The sequence below is a fragment of the Achroia grisella genome, unplaced genomic scaffold, assembly GCF_030625045.1.
Source record: "Achroia grisella isolate CSIRO2021 unplaced genomic scaffold, CSIRO_AGI_Agris_v1 utg487, whole genome shotgun sequence".
Classification (NCBI taxonomy): Eukaryota; Metazoa; Arthropoda; class Insecta; order Lepidoptera; family Pyralidae; genus Achroia; species Achroia grisella.
In genome coordinates, this window is record NW_026712891.1 from 5254574 (window position 1) to 5271173 (window position 16600).

Consider the following 16600-nt stretch of genomic DNA (forward strand, 5'->3'; position numbering starts at 1 on the left):
AACAATGTTGCACTCAATTTGGTAAGAATTTATCTGTAGGTAGAATCCTTAGAATATAAAGATTTTATATATTATGATTATGAGATTTATGATTTTTTTTATTGTTTTCTATTGTTTTTAAATTCAATTATGCAACTTATTTTATTGGAAATATGTAATATTTTAGTATTGAATCAATTGTTTAATTAAACATTATACAATAATGAGATTTTTTATTGTAGTAAGTAAAGATCTACTTAAAACCCATTTTACATTATCGATATGAGATTTGTTTAGTAGAGAAATGCATAAGTTTATTAAATGATTTAATAAACTTATGCATTTCTCTACTGTGGTGTCTCTAATGTGGTGGTAGCCCACTCATTCATAAACGAAATATCTCTTTTGGAAAGTACTACACTCTATCCCGAGTAGACAAAAATCATCGATCCTAAGAATATCCTTCAAATCTTATCCCTAACTCGTTTAATTAGCGAACTTAGAAAAAGGGCGGGCACAATAGTTGTGCAGGTTGCAGTGCTACAGGTCTTAGTACCTGACAATAGCCAAAACCTCAAGAAGAAAAAGTCTACCTCAGTTAAATAATCTCGGATAAATAAAATGCATATGTAAATATCTTAAAGCGTTTATTTACATTAAAGCGACATAAGACTCCACTCTGCTAGTACTTGTACTTGGCGTGTTTACTGTGTTTTCTGTGATGGTGACCTGGGGGCGTGGCCGGCGAACGTGCACGTCTTCGTTCTCTTTCTCTCTCACGATCCCTCTCCCTTTCTTTTTCTCGTTCCCGTTCCCGTTCTCGTTCTCTCTCACGTGAACGATCGCGTTCCCTGTCTCTTTCTCGAGATCTTGAACGTGACCGTGATTTTCGATCTCTGAAAGAAATGAAATAATCTTTATTCAAATAAACTTAATATAAGCACTTTTGAATAGTCATATTTTTTGGTTCTACCACTCATTCGTAACGCAAGAAATTACAAACTAATATTTTACTTCTCACTGAACTAGTATTTTATTACTATTCCAATGCCATAGGCCGTAGGCTCTATGTTATATTTCATCTTTAATCTAGAAATTGGGGTGAGTACTACAAATATATATTAATACATTATTTTCGGATGATAAATTTGAATCCTAAATTACGCTTTGTACTCACTCTCACCATATTGTTTTTCAGTATTCCTAGATATCATTTATGTTGAACTTTATGATAATTTATTAAACATAAATATGTGAGTTTCTTATCAATAAACAGCTTTAATAAACAAATTGGATAAGTGACATTTTAAAATGTTTAATTCGTAGTAAACTCAATTTTGTTCTTTTAAATACACACAGATACGATGTTAAAGTAATTAAATACGTACACATATCGCGATCGTTTAGGTGGCGGAGATAACGATGGTTCACGTGACTTCTTTGATTTCTTTGAAGATGTTCTGTGAAAATAATTTATAAAACTTTAACTTTTTTTAAAGTAACTATAACATGTTTAATTTGGAACTGGTTTTAAAGAGTCATATAATAATTATATATGTAATATTCAACGGTACGTACGTAGAGTATGTATCCTCATCTGGCGAACGTCGCCGCGGCTCCGGGGACTCTCTGGCTTCTTCTAAAGCCTCCTTCGCTTCACGAGCCGCCTGTTTTATACACATAAGATAATCATATTAAATATTTAATCCATACAGTAGACATAGTACGGGATGTACCGCTCGATAGAAAACTGAATTTGTAACTGGTAATGAATATCGCAATTCACACAGCGTTATCTATTCTGAAGCTAAGCTGAACTTATGATAGGTGTACTAGACGACAGATATAATTTGTAACTACATACATAATATGCCTAGAACACACCCAGACCAACACAATCATATCATGTATACAAATATTTGAGTGCGAGGAATCGAACCTGTTACCATCGAAAATAGGTGGTGTGCTAAACCGCAAGACCACCGAGGCCGTCATACTTAGTGCATTACTAGGGTAGCCAAAAATAAAATTAATTTAAATGTATTTTCAAATTGTTTCGGTAATGAAATACAATTTCTATCAACGAAGAATGTATTTCTTTAGTTTCTTTAGTATTTTGAAGTATACGTAATCTCGCATTGAATTAGTTTGTTATGTATTTATATGCAAAGTTTAAATCATCAGCCCACAGCAGTCCACTGCTGGACATACGGCTCTTCCAAGGCAGGATCTTCAGTCCTTCTCTTCCAGTTTCACCAACCCTACGTACGTCGTCACTCACCTGCGAGTATTACGATACGTTTGCTACTTTCCGGAGTGTACTCTAGAACATGTCTAGTATAGTAAGGCAGTACCTTCCGTATGAGCTTGCGGCGATAGTGGTGTAGCTGCTGGTGCGCGGCGAGCCCGGGCCGCCGCGCGCGCACTCCCGCCTCCAGCTCGTCGGCGTACTTCAGCACGCGTACTTCGATCTCGCGCAGAGTCTCCCGCTTTAGGGACAGCTCCTCGCTGCCCAACACAAACAAGCGCTCACTAAACATCACTCATCTTACATTATCTTTACTATAGCTCCATCTGCGAGAAGTCCCGTAATTGGTCTCACAAACGATGTGTTAATATGCATGTTAAAGCGGAATTAAAAAGCATATTTGAGCAGAATGGTGTCAATTTCGAAATGATGAGATACCATTTAGAAATACATCATAATCACATTACTGGCTTCATTTAACTATTTGACATTAACAAATTTGAAATTAACAAATATATGAGTAATATTTTTCAAGAAATCACATGAATAAACATTTTTTAAAGCATTGAGATTTTTTAAATTGTCTAGCAATTTGTTCTAAATATGACACGATATAATACGATCGTCATACAATATATTTACCATATGTATGTATACATGTACACAAACGATGTTAATTTTTTGAATAAATGGTCAATTTCTGTCTAGGGTTTTGAATTTTTTAATTCTTTAGAGTTTTTTATATAAGTATGTTTTCTATGTTATTGTCGTCTCTGGGACGTTCGAGCGCGTGTGGACATGTCGGGGCGGGTGCGCGCGTGTACTCACGAGTCGGCGAGGGGCGGCGGCGCGGGCGGCTGGCGGTGGGCGGGCGGGTCCCGCGGCGGCGTGGAGGGCGGCGCCCACTGCGGCGCGGGCTCGGGCTCCGGCTCCGGCTCCACGCTCTCCCAGCGGGACGGCACGAACGCGCCGCCGCCGCCCGCGCCCGCGCCGCCCTCTACCTCCGCCTCGCCCTCCAGCGGCACGCCGTCTATGTCCTCGTCCACTGCCGACCACATTTACCATTGTTACAGTTCACAATTATGTTGCATATACATTAATTTTATTTTACAATGTCATATAGTTGCTATGTTACTCATATTATGTAACACAACGTAATTTTAATAATTTAATTTTAATTTTAAGTATAAATTCGGCTCGTTCAAGTATCAAAATATTCTAACTAAAGCTTGAGATGGAGATGGGAACGACGACTAATAAAATATTTGTTTAATTGTCACTGAATGTTTATAGCTAATGAATAAGGGCTGATGCTGCCGGTCCTCACTGTATTAAGCATAAGCAAGATATGTATATTTTGCACTTATAAATTAAATACTAATAAGAATTTAACTAAATATACTGCCAGTTTCTCTCGACTGATATTTAACGATACCGACGACTGATTTGACTCATTAAACTGTCTGTAAGATATGAGTATGGGCAGTACCTGGCACGCCGTCGATGTCGGTGTCGTGGGCGGCCACCGGGGTGGGCGGCGCGTGTTGGGCGGGCGGCTGCGAGGGGCGGGCAGGAGGCGCGTGGCGACGTTCGGCGGCCAGGCGTCGTAGTGCGGCGCCGTCTAGCGCGCCGCCCTCCCACGACTCGGAGGAGGACGAGCGTGCGGGGGACGCCGCAGCCGAGCCCTCCCCCGCCTCCCCCTCTGGTCCGTCTCCACCTTCCGCCGGTACGGGCTCCTCCTGGGGGAGATATTGCGTTAGATATCTATACGAGACCGAGGACTCATGGAGTTCCAACATAGGTATACATATTTTGCGAAAGAGCGAAGACTAGGTTTTATATAATAAAGCTGGAACTTTACTTCACAGGTTACTTACCTTATCGATGCCGAGAAATACGTCGTTAATATGCATGAGGAAATCAGTGGGGTACACGGCCCAATCGGCCCAGGCCTGTAGGATGCGTGTGACGCGAGCGCGGAAGCCTTCCTGCTGCAGCCGCGATGGCATCTGCGTGTACGCCAAGTGACACGCGCGCATGATCTCCACCAGGCGCTGCTGGAACCTGTATCATATACTTTTTACTTAGCCAGGCATTTACGAAAACTATATTTGTAAGTCGACTTTCACAAATTTCAGAAAGAGTAGACGGACAGATGGAGCTACAGGCGGTACGTACGCGGTCGCGGGAGAGGCTGGCATCGTACAGGGGGAGGAGGGGACGGTACGTATACGGCGTGCTAGAGGCTAGAGTCGTATAAGGGGTGGAGATAGCGGTACGTACGCGGCGCGGTAGGCGCTGGCGTGCGTGAGCTTGGCGCCGGCGTTGTGCAGGATGTCGGAGAGCAGGTAGAGGCGCGCGACGCGGCGCGGCGGCGCGGTGTGCGGGCCGGCGAGCGCCTCGGCGAGGCAGGCGGCCACCTCGGGCGCCGCCTCCGCGTGCTCGAGGCACCACGCCATGGCGGCCGCCACGCTGCCCCGCGCCGGCGTCAGCCCCCGCACCAGCTCCTCCAGCCGGTCGCGCTGACTGCCGCCAGACATTATTTATGTTTAATACGTTACGAGTACTTCGAATTATGTCTACGTTTGTTCGGATTTGCTTTGTTTAATGCTAGATTTTATGTGTAATATTATGAAATATTCGTTGTATTTTTCCTATATTCTTATTTACCTATATAATATAAAAATCATGTCATCAACGCGATGCATGAAAAGGAAAGAATAAATTCATAAAATAAAATGGATACATGAGTCTTTATCTTATTATATTATGCTATCTGTCATTAATGTCACCAGAAGCGATGTATGTATGTAAACTATTTACGTACTGCTCAAATTATAAACAATATTACACTTTAATAAAAATGCGAAAAATCTCAATAAAGTAATACATAATACTAAATGAACGGAACGCGAAGCGCAGAGCGATCTTAGAGATCATATTTGCACTCTTTGTAACGGTACTCCTCCGAAACGACTTAACCGATCGAGGGCTAAATTTCACTGAAGTTCGATCAACAGGCCTCCATCGTTTACCACTCAAAAAAATTCCGATAGGTCAATGTTGAATTTTTAAAATTAACCTATATATACCTATATACTACCATTAACCTAGTAATGTAACATGCTCAGGCATTTTATGTACCTATGTCATAATAAAATGGTCTATATTTACATACAAATACAGTAGTACGTACTTGTTGGAGAGCGTGCCCCGTATATTATCCTTGGCGTCCTCTTCCTCGACGAGTTCGTCGGGCATGCCCGCCGTGTACAGATTCATCACCGGCGGCCTCCAAACAGAACCACCTACAAGTAATATATTACTTGCTGAATACAATTATTTTAAGAGCAACATATATTGAAAATTTTAAAATCAGTGTTTTTTTCTTTGAACAATGTTCAATGCTGAGCCTCGACTTTTTTGTATTGCTGCGGATCACACATAATTGCACAAACTTGTAAACCTTATGCCGTACTATATATTGTCTATATTTATGAACATGTAATTGTGTGTGATTAGTAACAACCAAATAAACTATATATCACACAGGGACATAGTTCACAGCAACTCAGTCCCTACAAGCTATTATGGATTAAAACACGTTTACACATAAAGATCATGTTTTAATGTGATGGCTCATATTGTTGCGTACACAGACTAAATATATTTAATTAAGTACAAATAATTAACTTTTTTGATAAAAAGCTATGATAGTTTTTTTTCTTTAATGCTCCTAAAAATTTACCTATTTGAGGAGAACATAAAAACAAATATATACCTTTAAACATCCTAAAATCTTCCAAGGACCACTGTTTGGGCGAGTCACCCTGCAGCATGGAGAACAGCTTCCATCGGTAATACACGTGCGCCGGCGACTGATTCTCGAACAGGAAGCGGAAGAACGGGTTGTTCATCTCCTTATTCATGATGATCGCCTCGAACATCGGTCCCTCACGAATCACGAACTCCACCATGCGGTGGATCAGCATCAATATGTTTCTGGGATATTTTTTTAAATGAGAATTCCAAGATTTGTTTATTTTTAATCTATCATATTTATCCAGTTATGACGATGTTCAACATACATATTATATAGGAGGTGAAACTACTATTGCAACTCGGGGCAATATTAATAACGTATATATATATATATATATACGTAGATACGTATAACGCATATATGTACGTAGAAGAAGTATTATTATTTATTTGTAATATCACTATACATTTTTTATGTTTTATTGCTAAACTTTCTGTCTTCTCTCCTAACAATCCTTTGGGTCTACCCAAATGTTGTCTGGAAGAGATTGCTTATGTGATAACCCCTTTTAGTACCTTATTATTACTCTAATTTACTTCTGGCGCAATAGGTAATAAATATAAAGTTCTTACCTTTCTGTTGGTACTACGACTCTGACAATAGACTGAGATAATATCTGAAATAAAAACACATAAATAAAATACTACAATAGCAAATATAATAAATCCAACGACTACCTAACTACTTACTACTGTACTTAAGCTATTGATGTAAATTATCTTTCTCTTTTTCTATTGAACATGCAAACCAATCATAATGGAATAGAAATTTTGAAACGACAACATTCCGTTCTGTCACCGACGCCCCTGATCATGCAATGCAAAAGGTGATCGAAATTACGACGGCCTGAGCCGTGGTTCTAACTCCTGGACTAAAGTCGTATCCTTCCTGCAGGAGTTGGGTTTCAGAGGCTCCATAACTCTTTCCGCAGCTTTGGAGTGCTTCTACACTCTATCATTTAATGAAGCTGTAAAGGCCTTTGCGGCTAATAGTATTAGAATATTCCGAAAAAAAAGTTCGCTTAGCATCCTCCTATATATTATTATATACATATCATATACATTATAAACATATCATAATACCTGTTCATAAGCCTGCTGATCTTCAGGATCACTAGGATAATATTCACCAGGCCGAATACGCGGAATCTGCACACAGTTAAATCTTATTAGATTACTAAATACATACAGTCAGAAATATTTATTGTCACACAAACTTTCATATTCTCATAATTAAATATATACAATAGAAATAAGATAAAACTATAATTAATTAAGCATACCTTACGTTATCAAAAATTCACATTTAGTATAATACTAATACTACTAACTTGATATACTAATACAGTTTAGTATTAAATGATCTAATTATTCTAATAAATAAATGATATATTGTATATTGGTCTCTGTTGTCCGCATTAGGCTCTTATTTGGGCGGCTGTGCGTGTAGTGTATATGATATATAGGTACCCTGTTGATGAGATGTTTGGGGGGCTGCGCGTTGAACGGTAGTCCGGAGGGAGGTGGCGGCTTGCTAGGTTGCTGTAGAGCCGGTGGAATGTAAATCGGCACGGGGGGTATCACCACCGCCTTCCCCCATCCCAATTTCATTTCGTAATTCATTATCTCTTTACCTGGAAATAAGCATAATTAAAATGCAGTATTTTTATTGTCAATGCTACTTCTATGTTGATTAGGTGAATTGTTGTAAGAAGGTTAAGATGTATTGCTTGTGAAATTAGTAGGCATCATAGAATAAAAATTTAGATTAACTACGTGCGAGAGATGTTTCGTTACACAATCGATAACATATAAAAGAAAATTGGTTATAGAACAGAAGAGAAATAATATAATCTATATTCAAATTAATTTAATATAAGCACTTTTAAATAGCACGCTTTATGTTGCTTAAGATATATTCATAATGCAGATTTTATAGTAGAAAATATCTGTGACTCTTTCAAAATAAAAATGTATTTAATTTCACAAGTTTCATATGTCGTAGGAATAGCACAGAAAACAAAGACACACAACAAGATGAACAAGATGTTTCGATTGTACTTTACTATAAACTAAACCTTAAAAATCACTAGAAACAAAATCCTAGTGGTACTATAAAGCAAAGTTATTCGTGAATGCAAGGGTTTATTGGTAGGTTCCACTTCAGGTAAAGAAATATAATATAAAATATAGTATAATATATATATATATATATATATATATAAAACAAAACTATAGCGCTATGTAATTTTAGGACAACGCCATCTATTGATATATCATGATAACAATATTATACTATTTATAAGTTGTCTTTTTAAACTCTCATAAGGTTTTACCGTTTATACACCTGAGCGCCCGCTCCCCGTCCTTGCGAGACATGAAGGCGACGAATCCACAGTTCCGTCCGCGCGCCTTCTCCTCGTCTGAGCGCGGCCACATTATCTTGATGCTGGCCAGAGGACCATAGCGGCCGAATATCTCCATCAGCTGCTGTTCTGTTATCTGCATATTAAATAAGTAATAAAATTTTTACTCGACAACCCCCTTCGCCTCTAAGAATGAAAATTAGAGACATTTTCATAATAATTATAAATTAATCAAACTATTATAAAAAAAATCTATATTTATCTCCGCTTGTGCACGTAAATAATCTTTACTGTCTCATAATTGCTTTAGCCGATTTTACAGTGAGATGTTGTTACAGTGATTGTTGTGAGTGAGATGTTACAGTGTGTATTATAGCAAGTTTTTCGTAACATTTAGGACACTACTATACTTCCAATAGTCGCGGGTTCAATTCCTCGCAAGACTAAACATTTGTATTCATGAGTATGATTATTTGCATCTGTCTGAGTTGGTTCCATGTATTTACAAATAAAATGTATTTATATCATTTGTCTAATACCCACAACAGAAGCTTCTTTTAGGTTGGGACTAGATGACGCTATGTGTATTGTACAGGATTGCTATGTTACTGGTATCATTAGTAATATAATAATGCAATAACGATTCTCAATCATATATATATTACCTTTGGATTCAAATTGCCTAAATATAGGTTGGTAGTGTTGGGGTCACCAGTGTCGTAGGAGCCCACGTCGGGCATCACGTCCACCACAGGCTCCACGCCCACCACGCCGCGCTCGCGCAACACATTCTTGTACTTGTGACGTTCTGAACGCTCCTCTTGTATCCTATAAAGTTATTGTGGTTTGAGACATCTGCTGTTCAGGTGAACATGGTAACTAAAATAAAAGGCTAATGATTGACTTGAATCTAAGTAACAGGAAGATGCAGGTTCAGGTTCATGGACTCAGGGCAAGCTTGGTCATAAGGTCATGGGGTGAGGAATAGGCGACCGCAAGATACGAGGTAATTACTTCGGAAACTCCATGATGGGTTAATTCGGATGCCCACGTTTAAAAAATAAGCATATTTTTTTATACTATTTCAAGACTTTACATTTATTTTACAAATTTTTAATTATCTAAAGATGCTCCTCGAGTGATTAATAATAATAAACAAAAATATATTTTATACCATCTAAAGGCTAGGCGACAGATAATGAAACTAGGTTTAGATTATTGTCAAAGAATGGTCAAATCAATATGCATCTAGTATTGTATAGATTAAAAAGATTTTCATCTCATCAATCTGCTCTTTGGTATTTTGGCAATGTGTTCCCTAATCTCATACTTACTGTCGTAGTTCTTCCTTAAATAATTCCAGGTTACTTTTCTTCTTGTCTTGTCCCTTCTGTTTGGAGCGCGGCCTCCCGGGAGGATCTGGTCGCTGTGCGAGATTTCTCATCATATCAGCTTCAGATCCGCCACGCTTCTCCTCCAAACGTGACACAGGCTTGTATAATTTGCCTCGCTCTGAAGTGTCTTCCTCTGAAAGTAATATAATTTTGTATATATAGTTCAGCTTTGGAAAATATCTCCAATACTAATATTATAAAGAGGTATAATTCGTGACTTGGCAAGCTGGTAGGGGGTAATCTCTGGATCTACTTAACCAATCTAGAAAATTATTTTAGTATTGGATATATTTATGGAGAAAGGCTATATGACAACATGCTATATCAATAAAGTAAAACAAACATACTATTAAGACTATTATCCCAAATGGGATAGTTAGAAACATTATGTTGATACTATGATTAATGAAAACTTGACATACCCACAGTTCAGTAAGTAACATACTGAACTGTGGGATGCCAAGTGTATATGCTATTTATAACATTATACCTTTACTAGATATGGAAAAATGTTAAAGCACTTTATATGGCATGATGCGCTTATGAATATTATTATTAAAAAAAAAATAGAAGAAAAGTGGGGAAGAGAATATGTCACAATTACATCAAGCAGATTAAAGAAATTGGAAGAGGATTGTGGGAAATGGCAAGTGCTCCAAGAGCAAACTAACAAGAGTGTGGCTCTTAAATTATGAATGAATGAACTTCTACTAGGTGATGTTGTTACATATGGCTAGTCATAAAATGTATACTAAACTGAAATAGAAGTCATGAATCAGAACAACAATATCCTCATGGAAGCAAAGTAGAAAATCGAAAATTAATTTAATTAATTATTTTTTAACACATTTCTACATACTACATACTTAATCATGAGATCAATTTAGTATAAAATTTATTTTCATATACACATCTTTCATATTTCACTTTGTTGGTTAAATTGATTCAGTTTTCTTGTACATAAGTTATTATTTTACTACTTAACCTGTAGATCCATAAACAAAAGACAATACTTAAATAAAATATAATAGCAAATACTTACTTCTAGCTCCTGCATCATAAGTGCCTGCCTTGACCCACACTTTAGAAGTACTGCTGGGTACTTCTTGAAACGTCTCCACAAATTCTTTGAAGACCTGGAAATTTATTATTACTATTATAACAACAACATTTACACATAATATATTTTTATAGGAAAGAAGAATCATCTGGCTTGTGCCAGAATGTAGTGTGATATAATTTACTGTATATACAAATATGACTAGTAAAATCAAATTCATTTATAAAGTAGCAATCAAATCAGATTCACACTGGTGTATGTCATAAACTGGTGTGTGGTCATAGAACAATATGTGCCTTTCAGAAGAATACTTAAAATGATAATGAAAACTGTAATAATTCATTGTGTAGTTTAGAAAAAGTAAATAGAGAAACAAACAGAAGAAAGCAGGGATTTTATGCTTTTCTATGAATATTTAAGATGTTACTTCATGTTACCTATTAATTGATTTACATAGTTCTGATACAAAGTTTGACAATAATATTAAGTAAAATTAATGTTACAACCAATAGCACCAACATCTAGCCCTTATTGATAGTAGATTACTGTCTAGAAAATAAATTAGTACATTAAAATAGACCTACATGTAGTTATTTGATTTTAAATCGAAATAAAAACAACATATTTTTTACTTACATGTGCCGCCGCTTCTTCCTCTTCCTTCTTTCTTAGTTCCTCCAATTCTTTTTTTGATAATCCTCTTGTGCCCATTTTTGCTGCAAAAGAGCTAAAGCGTCGGTAACTAATGAATTATGCCCAAATTCAGAGGCCGAAGCTATTTTGCTTAAATAGTGCGCATTCTATGTATTCATACCAGCACTTGTAGCAGTTAATGTCCTGAATATCAGAAAATTTTGAATATATTCACATAATTACTATAATAATGTATTAATATTTAATTAAAATGAAAAACATAATAATAAAGTAACCTCAAAAGAATACGCGTACAGGAATTAAATGTCAGTAGCTGACTGACATTATACTTTAACATTGACATTTAGTTAATATTTGACATTGATCATGTAATCACTATGTCAATATAAATTTTAAATTTTATTAATATATTAATGTTATTTACATAAAACTAAAAACCACACTATGTTAATATTTGACAACAGTATTGGAATGAATTAATGACGGATCATCCGCACACCCTAGGGAGGTGAAGGTTGGGGTTGCTGGTCGGAAAACCTCCTCGTATGTTCTAGCATTCTTAAGTCCCCTATCCCCATGGACACGTTTGCGGGGAACGGTGGCTGAGCAATGTTTGGTTCTGGTGTGTCACAGGCATTCAGCCTGAGGCACACTAGAACCAAACAATGCTTTCGCGTTAATAATGCCTTCAGATTATCATTAACATAGTGGCCAATAGTCCAACGAAAGGGGGCTGGGAGTCTGGGACAGTGAGCCCAGGTGGGGCTCGTCCCGGCCGTTGGAGTCGCGGTTGATTGAACTTGTTCCCGCGACCCTGGCACTACGGTGGCGAGGAGGAATACCTCGGAGTTTTTGGTGACTCTCACAATACCCGTCCGTCCAACCCCATAGATGGACGGGTCTCCATGAGGAATTTTCCCCAACGTTAAAAAAAGCTGAATGTTGGGGCCTCGGGGCGAATTCCTTTGTCATTTACTCCGGGGCAACGACTCCGAAGTGGCTGGATTTAAGCCTTTTAGGCGAGTAATATAATTAGAATAACTTAATCTAAGTTATGAAGTAGTAGTCTTTTTTTGTTTTGTGGTCGTCACAATTCAAATTAAAAGAACTTTTTACTTGTCATTATCACTTTGCCTTAATACAATTATATTACTGGGTAGTAGGTATGTAAAACTTATATATAAATATATATATATATCCTCGTAATTAGTTTAGAAATTAATTCTATTGTGTAGACAAAATAAATTTCGTACATTACCAAATAAAATAAAAAGTAGGACAGAAATTAAAATGCATATATTTTTTGATTACATATTTATTGAAAAAGTATACATCAAAAAGATTTCGATGTAAAATGAAATAAAAAGTGTGTGCGATTTTTTTTATCTGCAGAAAGTTCTTGTAAAACTTGGGCCGCTGCAACAATATTTTGACCTATAAGCGGCTATAATAGTTTCGTCACATGTAACATATAATAAATAGTAACTAAGTAACAGGATTAGTTTACAGCCAAGTGGTCAGTACTTAGACAATCTCCACTGTTGTGTGTGCATGGAAAAGAAAACTAGAATAAAATAAGGTAGCCTCTGCAAACGTTATAATACATTAAAATGGGTAATTGTACTTATATCTTCGCCAAAATAGGCCATTGATAATATACCTATTGGCTGTAAATTCACTGTTCCGTCTTTTATTTTGTTCTATTCATTATTTCACCTCGTTTATTTCCATTTAATACTTACGTTACATAAATAATACAACTTTATAGAAATGAAAACAATCATTTAGAATAATAATGCATTGTAAAATTAGTAAATATTAATTTATATGACCTCGGTACAAATAACAAGCTGAGATAAAAATACAAATGTATTACAGACAAACTTGGTGATAATATTTTTATTCAAAGTTCAATTTCATGAGTAAATATTGAAAATAGCTATAACATTATAAAAATCACCATGAATGTTAACAGTATATAAGTATTTGTATATGTACAGTCATTTACAAATGTTATCACAAAATATCAAAATGACGTGTAGAAGTTTAGTAAAAGCACATTCGTAATTCCTATTTCAGACTTTACTGCCAAAAAAAAGTTTCCATTGTCTATGGCTCGTTGCTTACACCGAGGTGTTAAAATACTTTTGTGCATTATAAAGCTATTATACAAGTAAACATGCCACATAATTTACACACCTATTTACTGTACAACAAAACAAATGTACATTGTCATAGAGTAGTCATCATAAGACATGTGTATTGGCCCGTAGCTGCCTGTGTGGCAGCCAGCACGACGACAGAGTCAATGAAACACGTAACAAATTGATACTAATAAAGACTTAAATACTCAAGATTATCCTTAACATCACATACAAATTTGACGGCAATTAAAATGGTGATGTCGAATTCATCGATATATAAACGACCCAAGATGCACAATAAAATGCATTAGTATCTCTATGAAAGAGTATAGTAATTATAGAAGACCGTAGTTTGTTGTACAACGCACCTAGCAATAATGAAAATGAACGCAATAAATTCTGCGCACATTTTGGACTAGTAATTTCTTAAATCTGTCAAGTGTTCTTACAAATACTGCAAAAATATAAATATATTGTCTATGTATTATTCGTAAATATTTATACTTTTTTTTAATATGAATACGGGATTTACGGGTTCGCGGATGATTTTTTAAATTCCTCAACCAACTATTCCATCATTATTAGCTGTATACTTTTGAGCTAAACGTGCATCTTGTTTTGTTTCATCAATGTGTCGATTCATATATGTTTTGTAGGAGTTATTTCATATTAGCACAGTTACTTTATAGTAAGACTGACTTGACTTCCTTATACATAGGTATTTGCACTATAAAAGCGAAAATTATTAATATTATCTAATATACATATATATCGCTAATATGAAATAATCCCATATTTTGTGAAATATAGTCTGTAGGAAGTTATATTATAATGTAATATGAAACGAGTTACTATTATATTTGAGGAGGCGTTTGTATATGAGTAACCTCATGTAAACACAAGTTTACACTTGCACATTTAATCTCAATATGAAACTATTTGTGACAACAAACCTGTGCGGCGTCTATTGAAATATTTCTTCTAAAACAGTTACGTCAAAGGCACAGAACAAACGGTCATGTATGTTTAAATAATGAATATTATGAAACAAAACGTAAACTGTTAACAATATCCATTATTTAATTAACTTATCGAAACGTTAACTCATTTTATATTTGCATCAAATATACCTCTTCAGAATTGACAAACACTAACTCTATTATTCATAAAAAATATTACCTTCTACCTACATAATTTCACAATTACAGTGTTTTGTCCCTTTCTTTCAACTGAAGAAAATAGCTGGAGTAAAAGGGACGACAGAATTCAACAGCTAAAAGACGTTTGGACTTTTTATGAATAAGAAAGTAAAATGTTTGTCGCCATGAAAGAGCAAGAAACTATGTAATAAATGGAACATCCACTATGGCGAATATTTAAACTAAGTAATTTATGATAACAATCTAACGAAGATATGTGTAAGCATATACATAGAATAATTGCTCTGTGGTACTGGGCTGAAACCAGACAACACCGCTTCCACACATTGGCTGGACTTGTAAATCTATACTATATGGGTATTCTCCTTCATCCTTGTCTTGAACATAAAATAGACAGTATTTAACATTGACATACTACCACATTCTGGAAAAATTAAAGCGAAATATATTTGAATTTAAATCATATGTTCATGACAGTATTGTTTAAACTAGATTGCATCAAACAATCTGGAGTTCAACATAAAGTTTAACAGTCTAGAAGGAAGTTCTAGATTCTAGTGCAAATTGTTAGTGGAAATGAGTTAACATATAATTAAATTAAAATACTACATTCAGAAACAGATGAATTCTTTTTGCATTACAATTTGAACAATTTTAGAGCTATTTCCACGAATTGGTGGTATATCAATTGATGCTACAATTTTTAGATTAACTGCATTATTTCAAAATTAAAAATCATGCGTTACTTCCAACGCGCGGAGCGGAGCATTTCCAACAAATAATAGAACATTATAATGATATATGATATTATAATTTCATAATATAGAATCATTTTAAATTCAGTTTTGAAGGCCACAGGCGGAGAATTTTCTAGACCCCGTGTGTCAACGACCGCGGGCCTACCGCCACTAATACATTAATGGTACATTCACTACACAGTTGCGTTACAATAACTTGACGGATTCTGACATTTACATTGATATGTAAACAATTTGAGTGCTGATTCTGACAATGGACTGATCAATACTAAAAAACGTTACCAAGATCGAAAAGAAAGTAGAGAAAAGTTATGATACTTCCCAAACGTCACATATATTTATCTGTTAGATGTATTTTTACTGTAATCAGAAGTAATAACAATCGGACGGCCTGCCTGATGGTAAGTGGTAACTATCACTGTAGATACCTGTGTACCCACACAGTTATGTATGTATTTATATGAACACCGGCATCTTTATGTTATATTTATCATGTAACGCCCGTGGTATCACCTGATAAATATACTACTCTTGCCATTCCAGAGGAATAAGATGTCTCCTATCCTGTAATTGAGTAAAATTCCATCTTAGTCAGGCAGTGGTCTTATCTGAAACTTCATCAGAAACAGTTCACAAAGCAAGCGACTGAATTAGATATGAGGTTGAGGTAAACACACAGTTTTATGATATACCTAGGCCTAAGAGTACATACATACATACATATATATATATATATATATGTCGTCAAGTTAATGTAATGTCAGTGTAGTAGATAGTTACCTCCAACATCAACAATAATGAATTACATACATACACCGCTACCGTCAATAATATTACAGAATTACAAAAAACACTATTAAATATATCAAATGCACGTTTTCAGGCAAAATCCAATATTATATTGTACTATACGTTAAGGTGGATTTAAACCAAGCAACTCACTTATATGTTTGTTAACTGGCAGTTATTTTCATTATTGTAACTATAGTTAGAATAACTGATAGTTTTGTACGTA

At 35.8% G+C, this 16600-nt stretch overlaps 1 protein-coding gene across 1 annotated transcript; it reads right to left on the minus strand.

Moving 5' to 3' along the window:
• Nucleotides 1–628: 628 nt before the first annotated feature.
• Nucleotides 629–11821, minus strand: LOC131845863 (U2 snRNP-associated SURP motif-containing protein). The gene is made up of 18 exons (XM_059195005.1): nucleotides 11506–11821; nucleotides 10852–10945; nucleotides 9750–9942; nucleotides 9081–9243; nucleotides 8386–8551; nucleotides 7520–7683; nucleotides 7133–7198; nucleotides 6623–6666; nucleotides 6009–6229; nucleotides 5424–5535; nucleotides 4511–4753; nucleotides 4105–4291; nucleotides 3717–3966; nucleotides 3056–3272; nucleotides 2334–2487; nucleotides 1558–1646; nucleotides 1368–1439; nucleotides 629–875 (listed from the first exon to the last, which is right to left on the minus strand). The coding sequence occupies exons 1-18, from the start codon at nucleotides 11578–11580 to the stop codon at nucleotides 662–664; spliced, it is 2724 nt and encodes a 907-aa protein (XP_059050988.1). The 5' UTR covers nucleotides 11581–11821; the 3' UTR covers nucleotides 629–661.
• Nucleotides 11822–16600: the final 4779 nt, after the last annotated feature.